The 24,494-nt window shown below is 46.8% G+C and overlaps 1 protein-coding gene across 1 annotated transcript in view; it reads left to right on the forward strand.

Moving 5' to 3' along the window:
• The first annotated feature begins 585 nt into the window (after positions 1-585).
• The window catches only part of col21a1 (collagen, type XXI, alpha 1), a 104,312-nt gene continuing 80,403 nt past the window's right edge, over positions 586-24,494 (forward strand). The window contains 6 exon segments of the mRNA XM_084322121.1: positions 586-692; positions 3,938-4,068; positions 6,980-7,540; positions 14,588-14,676; positions 14,678-14,754; positions 16,526-16,754. Coding sequence (XP_084178247.1) covers positions 3,972-4,068; positions 6,980-7,540; positions 14,588-14,676; positions 14,678-14,754; positions 16,526-16,754 — 1,053 coding nt within the window. The 5' untranslated portion in view covers positions 586-692; positions 3,938-3,971.

A 24,494-nucleotide genomic window follows, 5' to 3' on the forward strand; every position in this document is an offset into this window, starting at 1 on the left:
CTCTCTCTCTCTCTCTCTCTCTCTCTCTCTCTCTCTCTCTCTCTCTCTCTCTCACCAGTGCAGACGCTCCTTATCTTCACTCTCTTTCCGCCCCCATGATAATTGAGAGTGGCTGCTGGCCAGTAAAAGTCAGAAGAGAGAGAGAGAGTGTGTGTGTGTGTGTGTGTGCGTGTGTGTGTGTGTGTGTGTGTGTGTGTGTGTGTGTGTGTGTGTGTGTGTGTGTGTGTGTGTGTGTGTCTGTGTGTGTGTGTGTGTGTGTGTGTGTGTGTGTGTGTGTGCGTGTGCGTGCGTGCGTGTGTGTGTGTGCGTGTGTGTGTGTGTGTGTCTGTGTGTGTGAGTGTGCGTGTGTGCGTGTGCGTGCGTGTGTGTGTGTGTGAGGGGGGGGGGGGGGTGACTAGAGGAGTGAGGGTGGGTGGGTGGGGTGTCTGGGTCGGGGGGGAGCGAGGGTGGCGTGGCTGGGGTGGGAGAGGGACAGAGACAGAGAGGGAGAGCCGGAGGAGGGCAGGCACTCGTTCAGCAGGAGAAACATGTGCTTCGCTCCCCAACCTCTTCTTCTTCTTCTCTGAGCTCTGGGCTCTGCCGCTGCAACACACAGACACACACCACCTTGACCACCAACGGGCCTCCGATGAAACGACCGCTGGGATATTGACACACAGACAGACACCCGGACAGCGAATAATAACCCTCTGGTAACCTTTTTTCTTCTTCACATTATTTCTCATTGATTCTCAAGATTCTGATTCTTGTTGTTTTTATTGTCTTTGTTGTGTGTACCTGTACGTAGAGTGAGATCATTATTTTAGTTTTTTGGTTCTACGTACAGTACCTCGTGCCGTTTATTTTTTTGCGGGGGGGGGGGGATTGTACACTACAGCAGGTACATCTGCCTTGGGTGATGTGATGTGTGCAAAAGGATGCAGGGGGCATGTAATACTGAGATCAACAACATGTTTGGTGATTATATCGTGTGTGTAATGCAGAGTACGGTCATTGTGGCCATTTTGGTTTGAGTGACATTTACACGATCACCCTGCCAGTGCAATCTGTGATGTATATATACTTTATTCAGCTTCTATATCAGTTGAGCTCGGTGAGGGAAATTGACTGAGTCTTTTGCTAGAGTCTGTCTGTGGGTCAGGAGTTGCATATTGAAGACATTAAGGACAGTTATCACTCCCTTGTTTGTACCACTGTCCTGCAAAGAATGAATGGAATTATTTCACTGACTTTTTTGGCCGTTTGACCGCTCGTAAATGGACTTTTTTTCTTCTTCCTCCAATTTTTCCCCCCTCGAATCGGAACAAACATCTCGTAGATCAGAGCGAGATTGTCACGTCGCACATACCATAATATGTGCCTGCGTTTCTTCCACAGGTGTGAAAGATTTACTGCATGTTTAGGGTACAGACTCTTTAAAACAAAGCATCTAAAATCAACTGAAATCCGTGGATATCACTCCGTATTACTCACCGTGCATACAGCCCTAGGAGCGCGTATTACTTTACATGAGTTCAAGTGCAACAGGTCTCATTATGATGATATTATGGGTTTTACAGTTTGGCTTTGTGGAGCTGATTTCAAGGGAGAACTGATATAATGCCTTGGCGTCTCCTCTCGTTGCCGGAGGAGCTTGGCAGCCGCCGATTTTCCCCCCTATCTTGGCAAAGTCGTCGTACACGCTGAACAGCAGTTGTTGATTTTGGGGGATGGAATAACTTGCCACATTTACAACCAACACGTTTTAAGTATAAAAAGGTGCCAGCTGCCATTTAAATAAAATATAGGTGCTAACTGTGAAAGGTCTGTTGAAGCAGTTACACAAAAAAGAAACAGATTTACCTGTGATCACACGGTTTTGCTCGTGCTATTTGCTTCCATATAAAGCAGGATGGAACCTCTGAACTGGAAAACCTGTGTTCAACAATAACTCAGTGTTATCCTAAAAGTATATGTCTCTCATCCCTAACCCCTTAGAGGTTAATATGGTAGCACCTTGGGCTGCCTAGACGAGAGGAATCTGGAATCAGCTGTTCAAGAGCTTCCTTCACTCCCACCTCCAGCCAGGCTCCGCCATGTGTCCAGATAAATCTCCTATTAAGTATCTCTAACCACAGAGAGGCTTAACTCAACCCCCTACATTTCCCCCCCAAAGGATTTATTTGTCATGTTCTAGATAGGAGAGATGTCTTCCTGTTTGTGTGGTTTTTCAAGCAAAGGACAATTTTCTTTAATACCCTGCATGCCGGCCTTATTTTCCCTGCCATTCCATCATCGTGAGCAGGGTTGGGGAGCAGTAAAGTATCCGCGGTGCCCCCATAACGTCAGAGGTCAATGACTATAGGTTGTAGTGCAGAGAAAATGCCATATGGAGAATGTTATCAGCCTTAAAAACAAGTGCGTCGGTATAGGAATTTCTTTTGCATTCTGGATGCTTTTACGGGGTTTTGCATTTAAGGTCAAGCTTCAAAGGGGTTTCTGCAGGACGGCGTAACGTTTGCATCCTGACAGCTTTGTCGGCGAGCTTTGTTGGTGATATTTTTATCTTTATTTGCTAACGTCTTGGGATGAACCGTTGCTTGCTTCCACTTGGTCACGACTCTACATGTGTTTGGTCACCGTCCACAGCTGGGATTTCACTGTCTTGATGCCGTCGTAAACGAATTCCATGTGGCCCCTGGAGCTGCAGAGATGTAGAAATATTCAGTTTGGGGGGGAAAGTCGGCGGAGGGGAACGCCGTGCCGACTGGCCCGTGTCAGTCAGGCCGGCGCGTTCCGAACCGCCTCCCCTCCCCCCACCGGCCGCGCTCCATCGGGGGGGGGAGACCGCTGGAGAGAACGGGTCCGCGTGGCCATGGCATGGCTTGGCGGCGGCTCGCAGGGCTTGTGTTAGCGCGGCTTTTACACACACAGTGGAAAAACACGGTCACGTCGTCACGGACGTGAGAGCACTCTGGCTGGCCGCGCTCCTCCCACCACACGGTGACACACGACGGTGGCCGCGGGTCACGCGTTGGTCGTTGTATAAAGTTGACCTTTTCCGCGCGCCGACGTCTCGAGCGCCGCCGCGTGGGCCGTCGTCGTGGGCCGCGGGGTGAGGTGCGTGTGGGCTGTTTGTACCAAATTCCTTCCACAAATTCTCCTTTATGTGCGGAGCGTATCTGTTCCTCATTGCCGCTTCCTTTTATAATGTCGGCAGTTTCTTTCTTTCACTTGTTGGAAACTGCTGTAAAATAGTTTCCTAGAGGCAGCCACAGGGACACGCGCGGTATATGATCGAACGTCTGAAGTCTACGAGAGCAACAAGAGCAACGCGTATAGATTCGCCGGTCGTATGTGACAGAAACGGGTGGACAAAAGTAATCCGTCTCTTCATCAGTACAACTCATTCAAGCATTTCATTGGTTTATATGGCTGTTACAATTCCATTTCATCTCTAATTTCCACCAGCATGGACATAACCTCCATTATGCTGTACGCTGCAACACTATATTTTGGTTTGCAGTATTGTGCAATGATCTGACTGTTGATCCTTTATCGAAATGAATGTACTATACACACTGCATGCATTTATGTGACGTGATTGTTTGTAATCTATATTAACTGAAATTAAAAGGGCAATACTAGCATTTTTCCTGAGTCATTCCTGACTTGACATTTGATGCCTCAAACCACAGCTGGCCAAGCATTTTGCCTGGAGAATTCATTCATGCCATCGCAGGCCTGCAGTGGCTATTAATTTTTGTATATATTTGCAGATATATCAATGATCTATAATATGCTAAACAGCGGGCTGAGGTGTTAGCCTCGGCGGTGTGAGGTGTCCGCTTTTGTGGAGGCAGGAATGACAGGGGATCGCCAGGTCTACAATGTTACTGTATTGTCCTTTCAGTCACCACCCCATCATTACAACGCATGTGTTTCCATTTTCCTGTAGGTGCACAATTGGAGCTTGGTACCTCTGCTGCATCATGGCTCACAAAACAAGACCCGTGCATTGTGTCTCTCGGTGTCTCTGCTTCATGCTCCTCCATTTGTATTGTACAGCGCAAGATGAAAACTTGAGAAGTAAGAGCGCTTATACGTCTTCATTTCTCTTTTTGATGATGCATGTTGTTGGTCCATACTCTGATACCGAATGCATTGGGGTTCCATATACCGGAGCTGTGCAACTGGTGAATAATACATGTACTGCACAGTAAAAATGCATTTCATTTCATGCAACTCACTGCCATTATTATGGATCAAAATCAAAACCCTTTACAATGCTTGAGGGAAAAAAAAACTTGATTAATATTCTAGAGCAATCCTTCCTTTGCTGTGTTTCATTTAAAGGGGGGTGTCACCTATTTTTATCTTATTTGCATATCTTATTCTGCTCCCCCTGGACAGTTCAGTCAATATTTGTGAACATGCGCCACTCTCTACTAAAGCATCAGCAATCAGAATACCTGCACATATCACGTGATGTCACGTGGATGTATCTGGCTCTGCTCTATAGACATTGAATGGGGCACTGACTTTATAAAATGTTTTGTGTGAGCCAAATGAGGTCTGTCTGTCTGTCTGTCTGTCTGTCTGTCAGTCTGTCTGTCTGTCTGTCTGTCTGTCTGTCTATCTGTCTGTCTGTCTGTCTGTCTGTCTGTCTGTCTGTCTGTCTGTCTGTCTGTCTGTCTGTCTGTCTGTCTGTCTGTCTGTCTGTCTGTCTGTCTGTCTGTCTGTCTGTCTGTCTGTCTGTCTGTCTGTCTGTCTGTCTGTGCGTGCCTGTCTGTCTGTCTGTCTGTCTGTCTGTCTGTCTGTCTGTCTGTCTGTCTGTCTGTCTGTCTGTCTGTCTGTCTGTCTGTCTGTCTGTCTGTCTGTCTGTCTGTCTGTCTGTCTGTCTGTGTGCGTGTGCGTGTGTGTGTGTGTGTGTGGCAGCATGTCAACTAAACCAACTACGTAAAAGGCAGAGGTGGATGAAACAGTGCCTGAATTCTGGAATATTTAGCAAATTGGTCAACGATAAGTATTTTATTTGAACAAATTTCCATCATTGTCCAAATACAGTAGATTCAGTATGAAGTTACACCATTTGAACGCAAGAATGCGATACTATACAGTCTCAGGGAATCAACTCTCTGGTCCCTTTACAACATGGAAATGACATAGTGAACCTATTGTCATTGCTGTACAGATGCATTAAAAACATTATGCATTCATTAATTTCCATCTTTGTCCAAATAAGCCCCGCCCCTCATGCTTGGAACCTGTTTCTAACATGCTTCCTATGCTTCCTATCACCCTTCCTAACATCCTCCCTATGCTTTCTATCACCCTTCCTAACATCCTCCCTATGCATCACCCCTCCTATCACCCTTGCTATGCTTCCTAACATGCTTCCAATCATCCTTCCTATGGCTCCTATGCTTCCTATCACCCTTGCTATGCTTTCTAACATGCGTCCTAACACCCTTCCTATGCTTCCTAACATGCGTCCTATCATCCGTCCTATGCCTCCTATGCTTCCTAACACCCTTCCTATGCTTACTAACATGCGTCCTAACACCCTTCCTATGCTTACTAACATGCGTCCTAACACCCTTCCTATGCTTACTAACATGCGTCCTAACACCCTTCCTATGCTTTCTAACATGCTTCCTAACACCCTTCCTATGCTTACTAACATGCTTCCTAACATGCTTCCTATGCTTACTAACATGCTTCCTAACACCCTTCCTATGCTTACTAACATGCTTCCTAACACCCTTCCTATGCTTACTAACATGCGTCCTAACACCCTTCCTATGCTTACTAACATGCGTCCTAACACCCTTCCTATGCTTACTAACATGCTTCCTAACACCCTTCCTATGCTTACTAACATGCGTCCTAACACCCTTCCTATGCTTACTAACATGCGTCCTAACACCCTTCCTATGCTTTCTAACATGCTTCCTAACACCCTTCCTATGCTTACTAACATGCTTCCTAACACCCTTCCTATGCTTTCTAACATGCTTCCTAACACCCTTCCTATGCTTTCTAACATGCTTCCTAACACCCTTCCTATGCTTTCTAACATGCTTCCTAACACCCTTCCTATGCTTACTAACATGCTTCCTAACACCCTTCCTATGCTTACTAACATGCTTCCTAACACCCTTCCTATGCTTTCTAACATGCTTCCTATCACCCTTGCTATGCTTACTAACATGCTTCCTATCACCCTTGCTATGCTTACTAACATGCTTCCTATCACCCTTCCCCTACCGAGTGCACCTTTCTAGTTATCATTACATACATCGTTTGGGTGTGAGACCTCAGCTTAAAAATTCTATGGACTCCACAAAGTCAGTTTCCCGATTCATTGTCAACGGAGCAGCGCCCAGGTTTTTACATCCAGGTGACATCACAAATTCAAGATTCTCCCGATTTCTAGGGTGGAACTCCCCTTTAAAACCGCTAAGACCAACAGGGCGGTCAGGTGGCGTAGCGGAGATTGCGTTCGTCACCAACGCCGGAGACGCTGGATTCGCCTGTTCGAATCCAGCTCCCGGCGTTGTCACCAGCTTGGCTGGCCGTTCACACTAATACAATTGGCAGTATTAGAGGGTGGGAGAAGCTGGCGGGGTGGGTCCGGGTCGTTGTAAACAGCGACTCCTACAGTTCGGTCGGGGCGCCTGCTCAGCGCGGATAGGATCTAAGGGGGGGTAGTGTGATCCTTCCACACATTACACCCTCTCAGTGAGAGTCCGCGCTGCCAGGTGAAAAGAAGCGGTTGATTGGCTAGACGTGTGTCGGAGGAGGAAGCACGTGATAGCCTCCACTCTCCCAGACCGACTGTGGGGGGTAAGTGCACAGCGACCAGGAAGGGGATTGGGAATTGGCATAACGACTAACATTGGGATGGAAGAAAATCGGAGGAAAAAGGAGGGGAAAAAATATCAATAAAAAAACGCTAAGACCACTAATTCACCTGTGTCTCTTATCTCCCCTCCAGGTTGCAGGACGGCACCGGCCGATTTGGTCTTTATTGTAGACGGCTCGTGGAGCGTAGACGACGTCAACTTTGAAATAGTCAAGCGATGGTTGGTCAACATAACCACCAACTTCAACATCGGAGAGAAGTTCACCCAGGTGGGAGTGGTCCAGTACAGCGACAACCCCCTGCTGGAGATCCCGCTGGGGAAACACGCCTCCAGCAAGAACCTGATCACGGCCATGGAGACCATCGAGTACATGGGGGGGAACACGAGGACGGGAACGGCCATTAAATTCGCCACGGACAAACTGTTTGGCCTCTCCGAGCGCGGCCCGAAGGGCATCGCCAGAATCGCTATTGTCCTCACGGATGGGAAGTCTCAGGACGAGGTGCTGATAGCGGCGGAGGAAGCCAGGAGGAAGGGAGTGATCCTCTTCTCTATCGGCGTCGGCGCGGAGACGGAGGAGGTTGAGCTGAAGACCATCGCCAACAAGCCGTCGTCGACGTACGTGTTCTCCGTCAAGGACTACAAGGGCATCTCCAAGATCCGCGAGGTCATACGGCAGAAGTTGTGCGAAGGTAAGAGTCGTCGTGACCACTGGTGAAGAGTCGGCTCGAAAATAGTTGTCTCCTCCACTCCAACAGTCTTAAAGGGGAACTATTTGACTATTTCTTTCACTATTTGGGCACTTTTACACAATTCCTGTGAGTCTATGGAACACCTCTGTAAGTTTCTTTTAAAAAAAAGTAATGGTTTTGTATTTCTAATCAAGTACTCAAAAACAGCATTTTTCTACCTCAAGAATCTCAAGCCGTTTTGAGGCTGGGCTCCAACCACTGTGTGGCCTGGTGCCAACTGCCAACATCAACTGCCACATTATTATGCAGCTGAGAAATCTCTGACATCACAGATATGCTATGAATATGAATATTGTGAGAGGAGAATTGGAAAGAATGCGCCAATATGAGAATTAGAGACATAGATCCTATTAATATAAGTCCACATAGCTACTGTAGGAAACAATGCTAAACACTGAAAAAGGCCATTTATAAGATAGTTCCCCTTTAAATGTTACTTGTCCTTTCGGACAAGTTATGTTTTTGTAGGTTTTTTTTTATTGATTTTTTAGTCCGGTAGAGAGAGAGAGAGAGAGAGAGAGAGAGAGAGAGAGAGAGAGAGAGAGAGAGAGGAGGAATGGGAGATAGACCGGGGAAGACATTCGGCAAGGATCACCGGGTCCGGGAGTCGAACCCGGGTCGGCCGCGTTGCACCGCAGTGCTGTATGCGGTGCGCCACTCGGGCGCCCCCACTCCAACAGTCTTAAAGGGATATTTCACTTTAGCACAACTTTTCAGTAGTCTTACCACCAGTGTTGCAGTGCTGGTATAACTCGGTATAACGGCGTTATACCTCGCTCACTGAGGCTGAAGTACGCGCAATTGCTTTTTACATGGCATTATCCAACCGGACTCCCGGAGAAGCATGCAGCTGCAGAGCCGCAGAGCCAGCGGCGCTCTCTGGGCCGCGCGCTGACGGCCGCGCTGTGAGGCAATAGTATCCAGCTGCAGGACGAGAGCAGCCAAAAAAAACTGTGCATGCGCGCGCACGCGCGCACGCGCACACGCGTGGAGCGTTTGACCTACTGTCAATTTGCCACTGCACCACTGCTTACCACTGCTGCCCCTGTCTTGTCCAAAGTCTTACCTCTATTTTAGGTCATCTACGAGTAAGCGACCACTGCTGTCCCTGTCATCTGCTGTCGACACCACCATTACTCCCAGGTGTCAGGCTCCTCATTCACTTCCATTCATTTTGAAGACCTAGTCTAAATATCATACTTCTGAAGTATAAACACATTACTGCCATATATATTTCAATAAAACAGACAATTCTGAGTCAACGGTAGGTGTTTGTTTTGGCATTTGATGTGTCTTCACATAATTATTTCCTTTGAAAAATAAAAGTAGATCCAGTCAGTTTGTTGTAGGTTTGAGTGTGCTGCTGTGTATCATTGCCCTGCATAGAATGTTGGGGAGTGGTTACCATGGTTACATGCTGCCTTGCTGGAAGAAATATTCTAAACAAAAGTTGACAGTTGGTCAAACTACACCTCAAGTGAGAAATAGTTCCTTTACTGATCATTTTAAAATGGCAATGTTAGCAAAAAAAAAAAAGTACATTTGAAATGACACAGTATAACATTGCTGTATAGTTTGTTTTATACTTTATCCTCAAAATTAATGGAAGTGATTTAGGAGCCTGACACCTGGGAGGAATGGTGGTGTTGACAGCAGATGACAGGGACAGCAGTGGTCGCTAGCTTACTAGTAGATTACCTCAAATAGAGGTAAGACTTTGGACAAGTTCTACTAAAGTGAAATATCCCTTTAAGAGTGGATGTACGGTAATAGTCGGCTATTTGACCCCACAGGTCTTTAATTCCAATGCTAAGCCATGGTTAACAATAACCAGTGGTTACTAACGTTAGCGTCTCAGCTACTTCTGACCGAATTAGTCAATCATTTGTATTTATAAGGACAGAATCTCATTCACAGGGACTTTGTGCAGGTTTTTCACGCTGGAATATGGGGTCTAAAACGTCTATAAATATGAAGAATATGCCGTTTTCTGCTCTTTTTTTCCCATAAAAACGCAATCTATCAAACAAACAAGAATATAAGTGGTTAAAATTCGGAAATATTTGTAATATTTTATAGATATATTGAGGTTAGGCTCTTAGTGGTAATCGTGTTTTTTTTTTTTTTTTAAATATTAAAAATAAAAAATTATATGACTATGAACTTGATACACACGTTTGTGCTCTAAGCCTCATGAGATCCACCGGCGCCAAGCCTGTACAAGGGTTAACCTGACAAAAATTATTGTTTCCAGAAGCTAGATATCAGAGTAACAAGGCTTGTGACAAGTGTAAGCCCTTTCTTAATGAATCAATGGTCAAGACACTCAGTAAGTTAGCAGCTCTGTTACTAAAATGGCCAGTATGCACATGCAGGAAGTGCTCTCTTTCCACTGGGAGGAGTCAGAGTTAGGGATGACCTCAGAAATCACAGAGTTGTGCAACACTATATGTATGACGAGCCACACTGAGTCTAGGACTCTAGTCTACTGTAGGTGATGGGTAGTAAGCAGTCCAGGATGAGTAGAATGTTATTATAAATATTTGGTGTGGTAATCACCAGAGGCCCCACGATACGAAATTATCACAATACTAGTACAATATTGTACTATTGCGATATTGCGATTTATTACCCTTTTTTCAACTGCAAATGATGTCCCCAATGGAAAACGTTGTTAACATCTGCAATAAACATCTACATCTGTTTTATCTAATAATAATATAAGGTTTTCAGTCGGTTCACCTCAGTCCAATCATTTTATTGCAGTAAATGGGATTGTCAAGCAAATAAATAAATACATGAATACATTTAAAAAATATATATTTTTTAATCAATACTTGCCGTCACTGTATCGATTACATATCTGCAATTATCACCTAAACTAAATAACCTTTCTATTTTGTGTCTCTGCTGGCCTGTCATGGTCTTAGCTTTGTCGACTCTGGCTTTTAGTTGGTACCACTGTCAACAGAGTGAAGCAGCTGATGGCTTTGTAATGCTAACAAGCATAAAGGAAGCTTATAAGTGTCATTCTACAATGTTACAAATTACATCAACAATGACATCAATCGACCAGAAGAACATAGTATACCACTTATAAATGAGTGTCAAGACACTATCCACATAAAGTACGGTAACATCTTGCCAGATACTTAACATCATCAGTTGATGCTGATGCAATGCGATGCGTTCTACTTCCATGTCGCAAAAACAAAGCAAACAAAAAGGCAGAATATTTTAATTACTAACAAACAATAAATTAACACCTTATGAGCCACTAGCCTAAACAATAAAAGGATGTTGTGATGGGGCGGCTACGTGGCGTAGTGGGCAAGGCGCTCGCCACGAAATGCTGGAGACGCTGGGCTCGTCAGTTCGAGCCCAGCGCTCCACATTTGCTTTCAGTTTAGCTGGTCGTCCGTACTAATACACATTGGCCGTATTAGGGGGTGGGAAACTGATGGGTGGGGACCGAGCGTTGTGGACAGCGACTCCTACAGGTCGGTTGGTGCGCCTACGCAGTAGAATCAGGAAGTGTCGGGGGCAGCGTGAGCCTCCCACGCGTTACTCCTCGCCACTGAGAGATCGAGCTGCGCAGGTGAAAAGATGCGACTGCTGTTACCTCAGGTACCGGAGGGGACTTGTGCTATGTATGACTTAGTCCACATTGCAGCCGGCTTGTGGGAGGCAAGAAACAGCGTCCGTGACAGGGGAGGGTTGAATTGGATGATACGAAATTGGGATGGGAGAAAATATAGAAAAATGGGAGAAAAAGTGGATTAAAAAAAAAAAAGGATGTTGTGATAGGCTTTGGCACAGAAATGTACATTACGGTATTTCTAGCTAGCAGTGCTTGTCAGCAAATGTGTACCCTGCACATACCAGGATGTTACTGTAGTAGTATGTGTTGCCACTAAAGTGCCGCCTCTGACCTATGTATGGTGTACTGTTTTCCTGGACAGATAACCCATTACCATTAGTAGGCAGTGTAATAAAAACAATTAAAAAGGTAATTTTACTAGACTGGTTAGCTAAAACGCAAAAACGCAGTGTCTGTCGTGAAGCAAAATCCTCACAGACTTGTAAGTGAAACAAAACAAAAGGCCACTACAATAGGAAGGAAAATCATGGCCCACAACTTTCAAAGGTCAAACATCAGTGGTGATATATCTGTAACAGCTCTCTCTCTCCCTCCCTCTCTCTCTCTCTCTCTCTCTCTCTCTCTCTCTCTCTCTCTCTCTCTCTCTCTCTCTCTCTCTCTCTCTCTCTCTCTCTCTCGCTCTCTCTCTCTCTCTCTCTCTCTCTCTCTCTCCTCTCTCTCTCTCTCTCTCTCTCTCTCTCTCTCTCTCTCTCTCTCTCTCTCTCTCTCTCACTCTCTCTCTCCAAACCCATGTGACTGAACTCAAACTGCAAAGAAACTAGAGAGACTAAGAAATGAAGTAAACTCCATGATAAAAACTGCAAAAAAGAATTTCATCAATGACAAAACTGAGGAAAACAAAAGAAACCCTGTGAACTTTGGAAATTACTCAATAATCAAATTGCAGCTGCAGTAAAAACTTAAAACCAGATTTTCAAACATAAACATAAAGACGGACAACACGCTCATCACAGACAAGCTGGATGTGGCCAATTACATAAAAATCTTCTTCACAAACATAGCCACAACACTGGTAAACAAACTACCCTCCCACTCAGGGCATTTTGGGGTTAGAACACATCATAGCCTACTACAATAACCTAGGGGTCCGCAAAGACGATTTCAAACTAGAAATGGTAACAACAGCTGAGCTACTCAAAGAACTGAGCGCCCTCCAACCTAACAAGGCCACTGGCCATGACAATTATCCCCTCCAAATTCCTCAGAGACTCAGCAGCCGCCAATACTCCAGTCATTACACACATAATAAACCTCTCCATAAAACAGGGACACATACCCAAAGACTTCAAAATTGCGAGAGTAACCCCCCAGCACAAAAAGGGGCAGCAAATTAGATCCAGGCAACTACCGCCCTGTTTCTATTCTTTACCTCCATCTCGAAAGTCATGGAAAAAATAGTATACGAACAGGTCGCAAAGTACCTCACGGAAAAAAATCTAATCTTCGAATTCCAATCTGGCTTCAGAACATCCCACTCCACTGACACATGCCTTCTTATTTGAACGACCACATCAAACAAGAGGTGGACGCGGGCAAATACTGCTCATGCTGGACCTACAAAAGGCCTTCGACACTGTCAATCACTTCATTCTGATTGACAAGCTAAAAGCAATTGGTTTTGATAGTCTATCAGTGAGCTGGATGCAATTCTACCTTGAGGGGAGGGAACAAATGGTGGAGGTAAACGGTACCTTATCCCCCCCCCCTCCCAGTGAGCTGTGGTGTTCCACAAGGAAGCATACTAGGACCGCTACTGTTCCTAATTTATGCAAATGACATGTCATCAGCTTGTGACTGCAACTTGTTCCTGTCCGCGGATGACTCAGCCCTGCTGGTTCTCTGACAAGAACAAGTTACAGGTTGAAAACCCCCCTCAGCTCGGAACTAGGCAAAATCTGCACCTGGCTCGCTGACAACAAACTATCATTACACCTGGGTAAAACAGAGTCCATTATCTTCGGTTCAAAATAACAAACTCAGCAAGGCCGACGGCTTCTCAGTTACAGTGGGTGACAATATTGTCACAAGGAAAGATGAAATTACATACCTAGGTTCCATCCTAGAGGCAAATCTTTCCTGTGACAAAATGGTATCCAATGTAATAAAAAAAAAGTCAACCAACGAACTAGATTCTTGTACCGGATCTCCTCTCTGGTAAACAAGAATACCCTGAAGACTCTGGCAGGAGCACTCATTCAAGGGTACTACGACTATGCTTGACACCTGATGGTACCAAAGCACCTCAAAGGCGCTAAAAACAAAATTACAAACATCACAAAACAAACTGGTCAGACTACTGCTTGACCTTACCCCTAGAACCCACCTCACCTTTGCCCACTTTGGACAACCTAGGATGGCTTAGAGTAGACGACAGAGTACAGCAACTTGCAATGGGCCTGGTCTACAAGATACACTACACGACTAAGGTACCCATGTACATGTCAAAATACTTCCCAAAGGTCAGTGAATACCACGACCACAACACCAGAGGGAGCTCCACAAATCATGTTAAACCCAGATTCGGCTCAAACAAGGGACTAAACACGTTTCGTAATTATGCCACATCAATGTGGAACGCCTTACTCACAGCTTTAAAGGAATGTGAATCACTACCCACTTTTAAAACCATTCTCAAGGAGCACCTACGGGAGACTGCAATTCGAACCTGTAAATGTCCTAACCCAACCCCCTCCAATGTACAGTAAATGTCCTAACCCAGTAATACACGAGACCCTCTTCATGGACCAAGTAAGGTTTCGCCGATAATCCAATGTACAGTTACCCCCCACCCGCCTACCAATGTCCCCCCACCCCACCCCCACCCACCAACCACCTCCAATGTACAGTTCCCCCCCCCCCACCCCACCTACCCCACCCCCCCCCCCCCCATCTCCTCCAATGTATAGTTTCTTCGTCAAATGTATATACTCTCTTTTTTTGTACTCTTTTTGTATCACAAACAGTACTGTATTTGTAAATCTGGTATGTCATAAATGTATAGATGTAGCAGTACTGTCTATCTGTATGTCATGTATGTCATATGTTATGATGAATTGAAAATGGGGGACCCTGATGTAAACAAGACGAAGGTCTTTCTCTGGTCTGCATCCCCTTAACAATTGTGTGTATTGAGCTGTACTGTATTTGTTAATAAAATGTTTCAATTAAATTTCAATCAATCTCTCTCTCTCTCTCTCTCTCTTCTCTCTCTCTCTCTCTCTCTCTCTCTCTCTCTCTCTCTCTCTCTCTCTCTCTCTCTCTCTCTCTCTCTCTCTCTCTCTCTCTCTCTCTCTCTCTCTCCCTGGTCTATTTCTGGTCCATTGCAGAGACTGTTTGTCCATCAAGGATCCCAGTAGATTCCCAAGATCTAAAGGGCTTTGACATCCTAATGCATTTGAACTTGGCCAAAAAAAGCAAAAAAGACACAGGGGTCCTTCTACGGCACAAAGGCCTATGAAATAACATCTCGTGATGACTTGAGTGCGACCACAAGGTAATCATAGACATATTTACTTGTTTCTACATTAGGGCTGCTGCCTTCTTAACTTATTAGTTGACTGAATGGGGCCTGAATACCGTCTAGAACAGTTTTGGTCTGTCCGTCGGTGTGTGTGTCCCCACAAAAAGTAGACCAATCACAGCTTATGATTTCAATGGCATCACATGCAGAAACAGCTAGCCCAGTAAGTCAGCTAGCTATCTCTGAGCTGCCTATCAAGCGTCCAAGAGTCCATTCCACTGATGGAAATACATACGATAAATGTGTCCGACTTGTTTGTATTTCAGAAAGCAAGCTACAGTCACCAGCAACACAGGCACTTTGCCATATCCTCTTTGAGAAATAGATAAACATTAGCATTGCGCCAATCGCGTAATTAGCATTGCTAATGTCAGTGAATGTTTGCTAGTAAATAGGCTACACATTTTGTACAGAGGCTTTCACAAACCATACAATGCGGCGAATCATCAGCATGGTATTCAGATGAAATCATGACAGCTCGAAATATTGAGTACCAAACATTAACTGACGTTGGCTATGATAATTGTGATTAGCAAATTGCTAAAGTTTTTCCTACTTCTACATCAAAGGGATATGTCAGCTAGCAAGCTTATTTAAAGACATTGATTGCCTACGCCATCGTTTGACTTTGGAATCAGTTATTGGACATTAGTCATGGGAAAATGATAAGCACATCTCTAGCATCACACAAATATTCACATTAAGCATTGGCACTGACTGAAAGAGGTCCCTCTGCATGACTGCATGTGATTCGTTGATTAAATCAAATATGATCGCTCAACAGAATCCTGCGGCCAGCCCTGCAGTGCATCATCAACCATTTGTATTGACCAGCCGGTCTTGCTTAAAATATGTAAATACAATTCTAATCGACCACAGGAAAAAGGATACATAATGTACGTTATGTTAAAGCCATAAGTAATATATTTAGGTATTGTATAAAAAATTTAACATGTGTACGTATTACAAAAATGTAACCTTTTTACGTTTTCAGAAAACTTTTAAGTTCCCCTGCTGGGGATCAAACCCTGACCGTAACCCTAACTTTATAACCGTTTAAGTGAATGTTAAAACTAACTATAACCCTAACTTTATGTCAAGTGAATGTTATTAAGTGAATGTTAAAACTAACCTTAACCCTAACGTTATGTCTTAACCATAACCATTAAGTGAATCTTAAAACGAATCATAACCCTAACTTTATGTCTTAATCATAACCGTTAAGTGAATGTTAAAACTAACCTTAAAGGAAAACTCCTTTAAGAAGATACATACCCTTTTTCTTCTCTTTGCATGCAGTAGGAGTAGGAAGACGCGCACCGTTAGCCTAGCTTAGCGTCAGTCACTGGAAGTAAGTTCCTCCATTAGCCTAGTTCCCAACGTCTTCCTACTCCTACTGCACGCACAGAGAAGAAAAAGGTATGTATCTTCTTGTCTAACTCCAGGGTAGATGGCAAATAAGCAAATTTCCCAAAATGTTGGCGTTTTCCTTTAACCCTAACTTTATGTCTTGACCACTAACCTCAACTCTAACTCAAATCAAATCATAGTTAGATAGTGGTGAGAGCACTCGCCCGCAACGGCAATGATTGTTGACTCCTGGTAAATATATCACTTATGGCCATATAACATAACGTACATTATGTACCTTTTTTCCTGTGGTCGATTACAGTACTTTTTTTTATGTTTCCTGACGAGACCACGTTGAAATAAATGTTTTCTTCTTCCACTCGACCCACAACAGGACCTTGTTCCCGGACGGCCTGCCCCCCTCCTACGTGTTCGTGGCCACGCTGAAGTACAGGGGGGGCGTGACCAGGGAGGAGTGGGACCTATGGAGGGTTCAGACTCACGACGAGAAACCCCAGATGGCCGTGACGCTAAACGGGTTCGACAAAACCATCACGTTCACCACCACCAGCCAAGCAGCCAGCGGAACTCAGAGTGTAGTATTCAGACAGCAGCCGGCAAGGGTACATTAATATATATATACTATATCATGGGGGGGGGGGGGGGGGGGGGGGTTTACCACATTATGACAATTCAGACCTCATTTAATTTAATTTCAAACCTTTTTTTAAAGTCGAAAGGCAACTGAGGTTTCCCTGATTTACAGTCACGTCGAGTGTACGAAAAAATACAAGCTTATAAATTCACAACAATATAAGACTAGAGAATATCTAGACAGCGCCTCTATAACAGACGGTCCTGCACAGTAGCGCAGCGACCGGAACAGGAAGTTGAGACGCTACTTGTAAATACACCTGCAGTCGTCCGAGACTTATTTGTATATTGTTTTCTTCTTTATTAAACTGGATGGAACAAATGGAATATCGTTCTTATTTATATACAAATATCTGGATGTAGTCCAACGGATATGATCAGTGGACTGTGGATCAGAGGAGGACGACGAGGTGCGCAAACAGACCGGAGAAAGTCGGATAGTCGACGGAGCCGTCGGCAAACAACACGGCACCTTGTCGACTTAAAGGACCAGGACACTATTAACGTCGACAATTGGTATGGATTTTTTTTTTGCTTTCATTGGATTATAGTGGACTTTTATTATTAGTTCCAACGGAAGATGCCAAAAGGGATTATTTTTTTGGAGCTACAGCTGTAGTCTGAAGTAATTTTTATACATTGGAAGCAAGCTATTAATTATTCATCCAAATAACTGACAATGGTGCTTATAAATGCAGAGTGCCCTATTGAGGATTGTGACTATGTAGCTGAGCATGTAGCGGCGGCCGTGGTGGCGGCCATGTTAAGTGTACACGCCACTATACATGTCGCAGGCGCAGCCCCCTGGGCGCCGGGCGCAAATGCTAAAATGGAGAAGCTAAAGCGTCCCTCCATAGCACTGGCCGGAACGGGCGAGGCCTGGTCATACTTTGTAACCCGCTGGGGTGAGTATAAAACAGGCACCAAGCTGGTCGGGCCCGACATAGTTTCACAGCTACTGGAGTGCTGCGAGGAGGATCTGAGGAAGGACCTCACACGCGCGGCAGGCAGGAGCCTAGCGGGCAACGACGAGGAGGACGTCCTCGCTGCCATGAAGGCACTCGCCGTTCGCGCAGAGAACACCATGGTAGCTCGGGCAGCCCTGTCTAACATGCGGCAGGGTTATGAAGAGCCCATCCGGTCGTTCCACGCCCGCATCAAGGGGCAGGCGGACACGTGCAAGTACCAGATGAAATGCACTAGGACAGGGTGCGACCAAGTCAACGACTTCACGGAAGAGATCCTACGTGACGTGATTGCCCGTGGCATTGCAGATTCGGAAATACAGCTCGACCTGCTCGGTGAGAAGAACCAGAACATGCCACTAAAGGACATGATCGAGTATATCGAGGCTAAGGAGTCTGGAAAGCGCTCTGCATCGCGCCTGCTTGACCCTCAGAGCGCGGACATGGTCAGCAGTTCGTACAGGCGGGTGAGACAACAGGACACCCGCGCCAGAGGAGGAGCCAGGCTAGAGAAACCAAAGGCCAAGCCCGAAGGGGTATGCATCCACTGCGGCGAGGTGGGCCACGGCAAAACACCCCAGTGGCACGCCAGACGTGCCGAGTGCCCAGCATACGGTAAAAAGTGTCGGAAGTGTGGCCGCCAGAATCACCTCGAGAGGGCCTGCCTGGGTGGCCGATCGACTAGGCCCCCACCCGGAGAGACAGACTGGACGTGTGACGAGCAGACAGCAGCATTCGTTGAGCTATGCACAATCAGCACAGATGGCGAGTTACGCACGCTTCCCCTCGCTCACCACCTGTACGATGATATGTGCGACAAGTGGATGAAGCGTGCGTCCAGCCCGCAGCCATACGTCAACCTCACTCTCACCACCGAGCACGAGGATTACAAGGCTCTGGGTTTTGACCTCCTAAAACGCACCCGTGCAGTATCCCTGCCTGCTATGGCCGATACGGGATGCCAAAGCTGCCTGATCGGCATTAAAGTCGCTCAACAAATGGGCCTAAGCACAGAGGACCTCATCCCCGTATCCATGACCATGAAAGCTGCGAACAATAAGGGAATTCGGATCCTCGGAGCTGCGGTAGTCAGATTCGCCGGCAACAGTGGTGACGCTCGAAGGTTGGAGACACGCCAAATCGCGTATGTGACGGACACCTCAGACCGCATATTTCTCTCCCGCGCAGCCTGCGTGGACCTGGGAATGATCTCCGCCCAGTTCCCAACACTCGGGGAGGTGAATCTGGCGACATCAGAAGTATGTGACTGCCCGCGGCGTGCGGAGCCGCCGACCAGGCCAACCACACTCCCCATGTTGGCGATCGAGGCTAACAGGAAGGCGTTACGGAGACACTTGTTAGAACTGTACGCTCAGAGCACATTTAACACATGCCCCCACCAGACATTACCGAAAATGACCGGCCCACCACTCCGCCTCATGCTTAATGAGGATGCGACACCGGTTGCCTGTCACACCCCCATCCCCGTGGCCCTACACTGGCAAGAGGAGGTAAAGGCAGGCCTCGACCAGGACGTCCGCCTCGGCGTGTTGGAGGAAGTACCAATCGGTACACCGGTGACGTGGTGTCATCGCATGGTGATCTGCGCGAAGAAGACAGGCAAACCGCGACGCACTGTCGACTTCCAGGCCCTGAACAAGTATGCACTCCGCGAGACCCACCACACCCAATCTCCATTCCACCAAGCGAGATGTGTGCCTAACGGGAAACTCAAGACTGTGTTTGATGCCTGGAATGGGTACCACAGCGTCCCATTACACAAGGACGATCGCCACAAGACGACGTTCATAACCCCATGGGGCCGCTACCGGTACCTGTCGGCCCCGCAGGGGTACATGGCATCGGGGGACGGTTACTCGCGACGGTATGACGAGGTTGTCGCGGACATAGGCAACAAAACTAAGTGCATAGACGACACGCTACTATGGTCAGATACGATTGAGGAGAGCTACTTCCAGGCGGTCCAGTGGCTGGACATATGCGGCCGGAATGGAATAGTCCTCAACCCGGAGAAGTTCATTTTTAGCGCACCCACGGTGGACTTCGCTGGCTTTACAATCACCATGACTGATGTGCGACCGTGCAGTCGCTACCTGGAGGCGATACACGACTTCCCACAACCACGTAATGTCACGGACATCAGGTCGTGGTTCGGGCTGGTCAACCAGGTGGCCTACGCCTTCAGTATGGCCAAGCGTATGCAGCCATTCCGGAAGCTCCTGAAGAGTGGAGAACGCTTCGAGTGGTCCGCGGAGTTGGAAGACATATTCCGTGAGTCAAAGGATGTGATCATCGAAGAAATTGAGCGTGGTGTCCGCATTTTTGACAAAACCAGGCCAACATGTATCGCCACGGACTGGTCAAAGGAGGGCATTGGATTCTGGTTATTCCAGAAACATTGCCGATGTATGCCAGTCAGACCCTTCTGCTGCACTGATGGGTGGAAGATAACCCTGGTTGGCAGCAGATTCACGCATGCGGCGGAGTCCAGGTACGCGCCCATAGAGGGCGAGGCTCTTGCGGTCGCGGACGCATTGGACAAGGCACGCTACTTTGTGTTGGGATGCGAGGACTTGATTGTAGCTGTAGACCATGAGCCGCTGCTGAGACTCCTTGCAGACAGGGCGCTCGATGACATACCAAACCCACGCCTACGGAACCTCAAGGAGAAGACCTTGCGTTATCGTTTCCGCATCGTGCATGTCCCGGGCATGAGGAACAAGGCGGCGGACGCCATGTCACGTAGGCCGGTTGGCACCACACGGCCATCACTTATGGACCTTCCAGATGACAACGCCCACCTCCCACCCAGTACGCACACTGATGTACTGTCCTTCCTACGCCAGACCGAGCCAGGGAATGACGACGACACTGAGGAGGATGACCTGGCATGGTGTGCTGCGGGCCTTGAATCATTGCGGTCAGTGACATGGGATCGTGTCAGGGAGGCCACCAGCAGCGATGGTGAGATGCGCACCCTGGAGGAAATGGCGACGGACGGCATCCCCGACTCAAAATTCGAGATGCCGACGACGATCCGTGACTTCCACCAGTACCGTGAGAACATCACATCAACTGATGGGGTGGTCTTGTACAAGGACAGGGTGATTATACCACTCTCTCTCCGCAGAGAAGTGCTGAGCGCCCTACACGCTGCCCACCAGGGCGTATCGATGATGACCGCCCGCGCAGAATCCTCTGTGTTCTGGCCAGGCATGTCGGCTGATATCAGCGCCACTCGGAGGAACTGCGAGCACTGCCACCGGATGGCACCTTCACAGCCTGGAGCGCCGCCAACCCCGCCGATCCCAGTTGTTTACCCTTTTCAGGCGGTGTGTTCGGACTTCTTCATGCACAGGGGCGTGCACTACCTCGTGACGGTGGACCGGTACTCAAACTGGCCGATCATCTCGAAGGCGACGGGGGGCGCCGCCGGCCTCATAAATCACCTACGTCGGGCCTTCGTGACGTACGGGACGCCAGAAGAGCTCACATCAGACGGGGGCCCAGAGTTCACCTCCACCGAGACCAGGTCATTTCTATACAGATGGGGCGTACACCACCGCCTCTCATCTGTGGCCTTCCCCCACAGCAACTGCCGCGCTGAGATTGGGGTAAAGACAATGAAACGCCTTATCACGGACAACACCGGCCCAAAGGGGGAGCTTGACACAGATGCTGTGCAGAGAGCGATCCTGCAATATCGTAACACACCTGACCCTGACACGAAAATATCTCCGGCAATGTGTGTCTTCGGCCGCCCGATACGTGACTTCATCCCGGTTGTACCTGGGAAGTACAGACCACACGAGACCTGGCGTGAGACACTGACGGCAAGGGAGGAGGCTCTCCGCAAACGCCACATCCGCACAGCGGATGCCTGGGCAGAGCACACAAAACGCCTCCCGCCACTCATGGTAGGGGACATGGTCCGTGTACAGAACCAGTCAGGGCCCTACCCCAACAAATGGGACAGGACTGGCAGTGTTGTGGAGGTACGCCAGCATGACCAATACGTGGTCAAGGTCGACGGCTCGGGCAGAGTCACACTTCGGAACAGGAGGTTCCTGCGCAGGTTCAGCCCTGTTCGCAACAACCTTCCACCTCCTCGATCAATTTACGACGACCTGGCGACCCGTGTCACCGTACCACCAGCACTCGTTGTCACACCACGTCTGCCTGACCCCAACTGCGACCTTGTGTCCCCCACATCGCCACCGGTACTCACGTTGGCGAGCCAACCCCGGCGCGGGACGCTGCCTGCTTCGCACACGGTCCTTCAGGCGTCACCACCGGCCCCTTTGGACCCGGGAGCCGATCCCCCATCGGGGCCCACTGTGTCGTCCCCTGCACCTAGGGCGGACTTACGCCGATCCACCAGGGCGACCAGAGTGCCTGCCTGGCACAGGGACTATTCCATGGGCTAGTCACATAATGGACACATGATTTATAGTCACATAGCCTGGGTGTGGGTTATACAGGTATTTGTCCACATTTTTGTGTGTTTGTTTATTATTATTTCTCAGCCTTTACACAGTATGTTAAAGACTCTGGGGGAGATAGAGAATATCTAGACAGCGCCTCTATAACAGACGGTCCTGCACAGTAGCGCAGCGACCGGAACAGGAAGTTGAGACGCTACTTGTAAATACACCTGCAGTCGTCCGAGACTTATTTGTATATTGTTTTCTTCTTTATTAAACTGGATGGAACAAATGGAATATCGTTCTTATTTAAAGACGACAAGGCGAGACGAAAGTACAACTCGTACAACTTGATTGACAAATGTTGGAGATCAAGGTCTTAAATTCGCACCGTAACAAAATGCAGATTTTACCCTATTCAGAGTAAACTCTGGGGACCTTAACTCATTCAGCGCCATCACTTAATGAGCCAGGGGGGGGCGCTAGAACGCCATCGCTTTAATCAATGGGGAGACTGCGAGATTTGCTAGTGCTTAAAATGTATCTTATATTATAGCTATGGGTCTAATAACACCATCGATTGTCAGTGAGTTGCTTCCAGTCAACATGCAAAACAGATTGTTTTTTCATCCGTACATTTCCATTTTATACCGTTTTGAATATGAGTATAGTTTTGGTGATTCTTAGTAATCCCAGGAAAAGGCGTGATAATAGCCCTTTTTAGTGGAATACACTAAACACGTTGTCATTTTTCGCCTGATTATCGAATCTTCCTGAAATCAACGCTAGATTATCATTATTATCCTTCCTTGTGCATACATGAAATGGCCCTCGTAGCGCGGCGCTGCCCCCGCCAACCTCCTGCACTCAACGGTAAACAGCCACACACAGATAGCTTCGATCGCGGTAGAAAGAAATATCAGATCATGGGGTAATTTATAATTACATTAACATTAGTGATGAATCTGAGGGCAGAGTGATATACAGAGTCCAAAGATCAGTGTCACATCAGCTGTAAATCACAAGAAAGCATACCTTACAAATAGTCTTAACTTTCTGTCACACATTATAGGCCTACAGTTTGTATAGTAGCAAATTCCATCCACCTGATACTCAAAATAGCTTAAAAAACAAATGCCAATAATTGTAATTAAATTCTATTTGTTCCTTGATGTGACGATTTCACCTTGAAAAATGCCTAGCCAATGAACGAGTGCAAGTGACTACAGTAGCATACCGTTTGTGTGTGAATACTCGATTTAGACCAACTGACGGTCCGTTATCTTGTAGAAGTGGAAGTCTCCAGTAACATAATGCTAAAACCATGCAGTACAGTACACACTTGACCAAATTAGTCTGAGTTATGAGTTCAGCCTTAAATCATCATATTCCTACATGGCTCTGTATAGACTGACATGGATAACTTTAAAGGAACACTCCGCTCTTGTGCAAATTGATTTGGTTAGAGAGAGTTAAAAGAGTTGGATTGTGTGATGTCACATGTTCCAGGAATAGGCTGTACGGTGAAGACTGAGAAGTGGCTAGAAAACGATTCTCGTTCCCACCTCGGTGGACTACACAATTTTCACTCTGGGCTAAAGATCTATTGGTGTAGATTTAGGAATAAAAAGTTCTCCATTTACAATCCTGCCCGTTTTGCGCAATCAGAATTTTAAAGTCGGGACTTGATCTTTGCTCGCGAACGGATACTTGGTCACCACAGAGTTTTATTTGACGTAATTGGTGCGAGTTCGGTCACGTATATTGCACTCAACCAATAGCAGCTCTCTTTGTTGCGAGGATACGGCCATCGGGTGACAACAAATGACATCCACAGATTAATGTTACATCAGAACAGGACGAAAATGGACAAAAAACACCTTCTAAAGTTCGCAAAAAGGTTTCTAAACAATGTTATATGCATCTCATGTCCGTTCAGAAAGAATGTGTACAAGATTTTACACAGACACGGTGGGATAGATATAGAAACTGTCGAACGGTGGCTTCTTAACCTACCGGGCCAGAATCATACCATTGTGGAGACATAAACATTGTTTAGCGATCGATTTGTGTCATAAATGTCATGATATATATCTGTATATCTGTATGTCATGTATGTCATACTCATAAATGTCATGATGAATTGAAAATGGGGGACCCTGATTAGATTAGATTGTACTTTATTGTCATTATATTGGCATACAACGAGATTTGGGACTCAAACCTAAGGTGCATTAATAAAATCACAAGTAATAAAAGAGAAACATAAAATCCTATACAGAAACATTAAATGCTACAC

Source organism: Notolepis coatsorum, assembly GCF_963971535.1.
Source record: "Notolepis coatsorum genome assembly, chromosome: 9".
NCBI classification, from domain to species: domain Eukaryota; kingdom Metazoa; phylum Chordata; class Actinopteri; order Aulopiformes; family Paralepididae; genus Notolepis; species Notolepis coatsorum.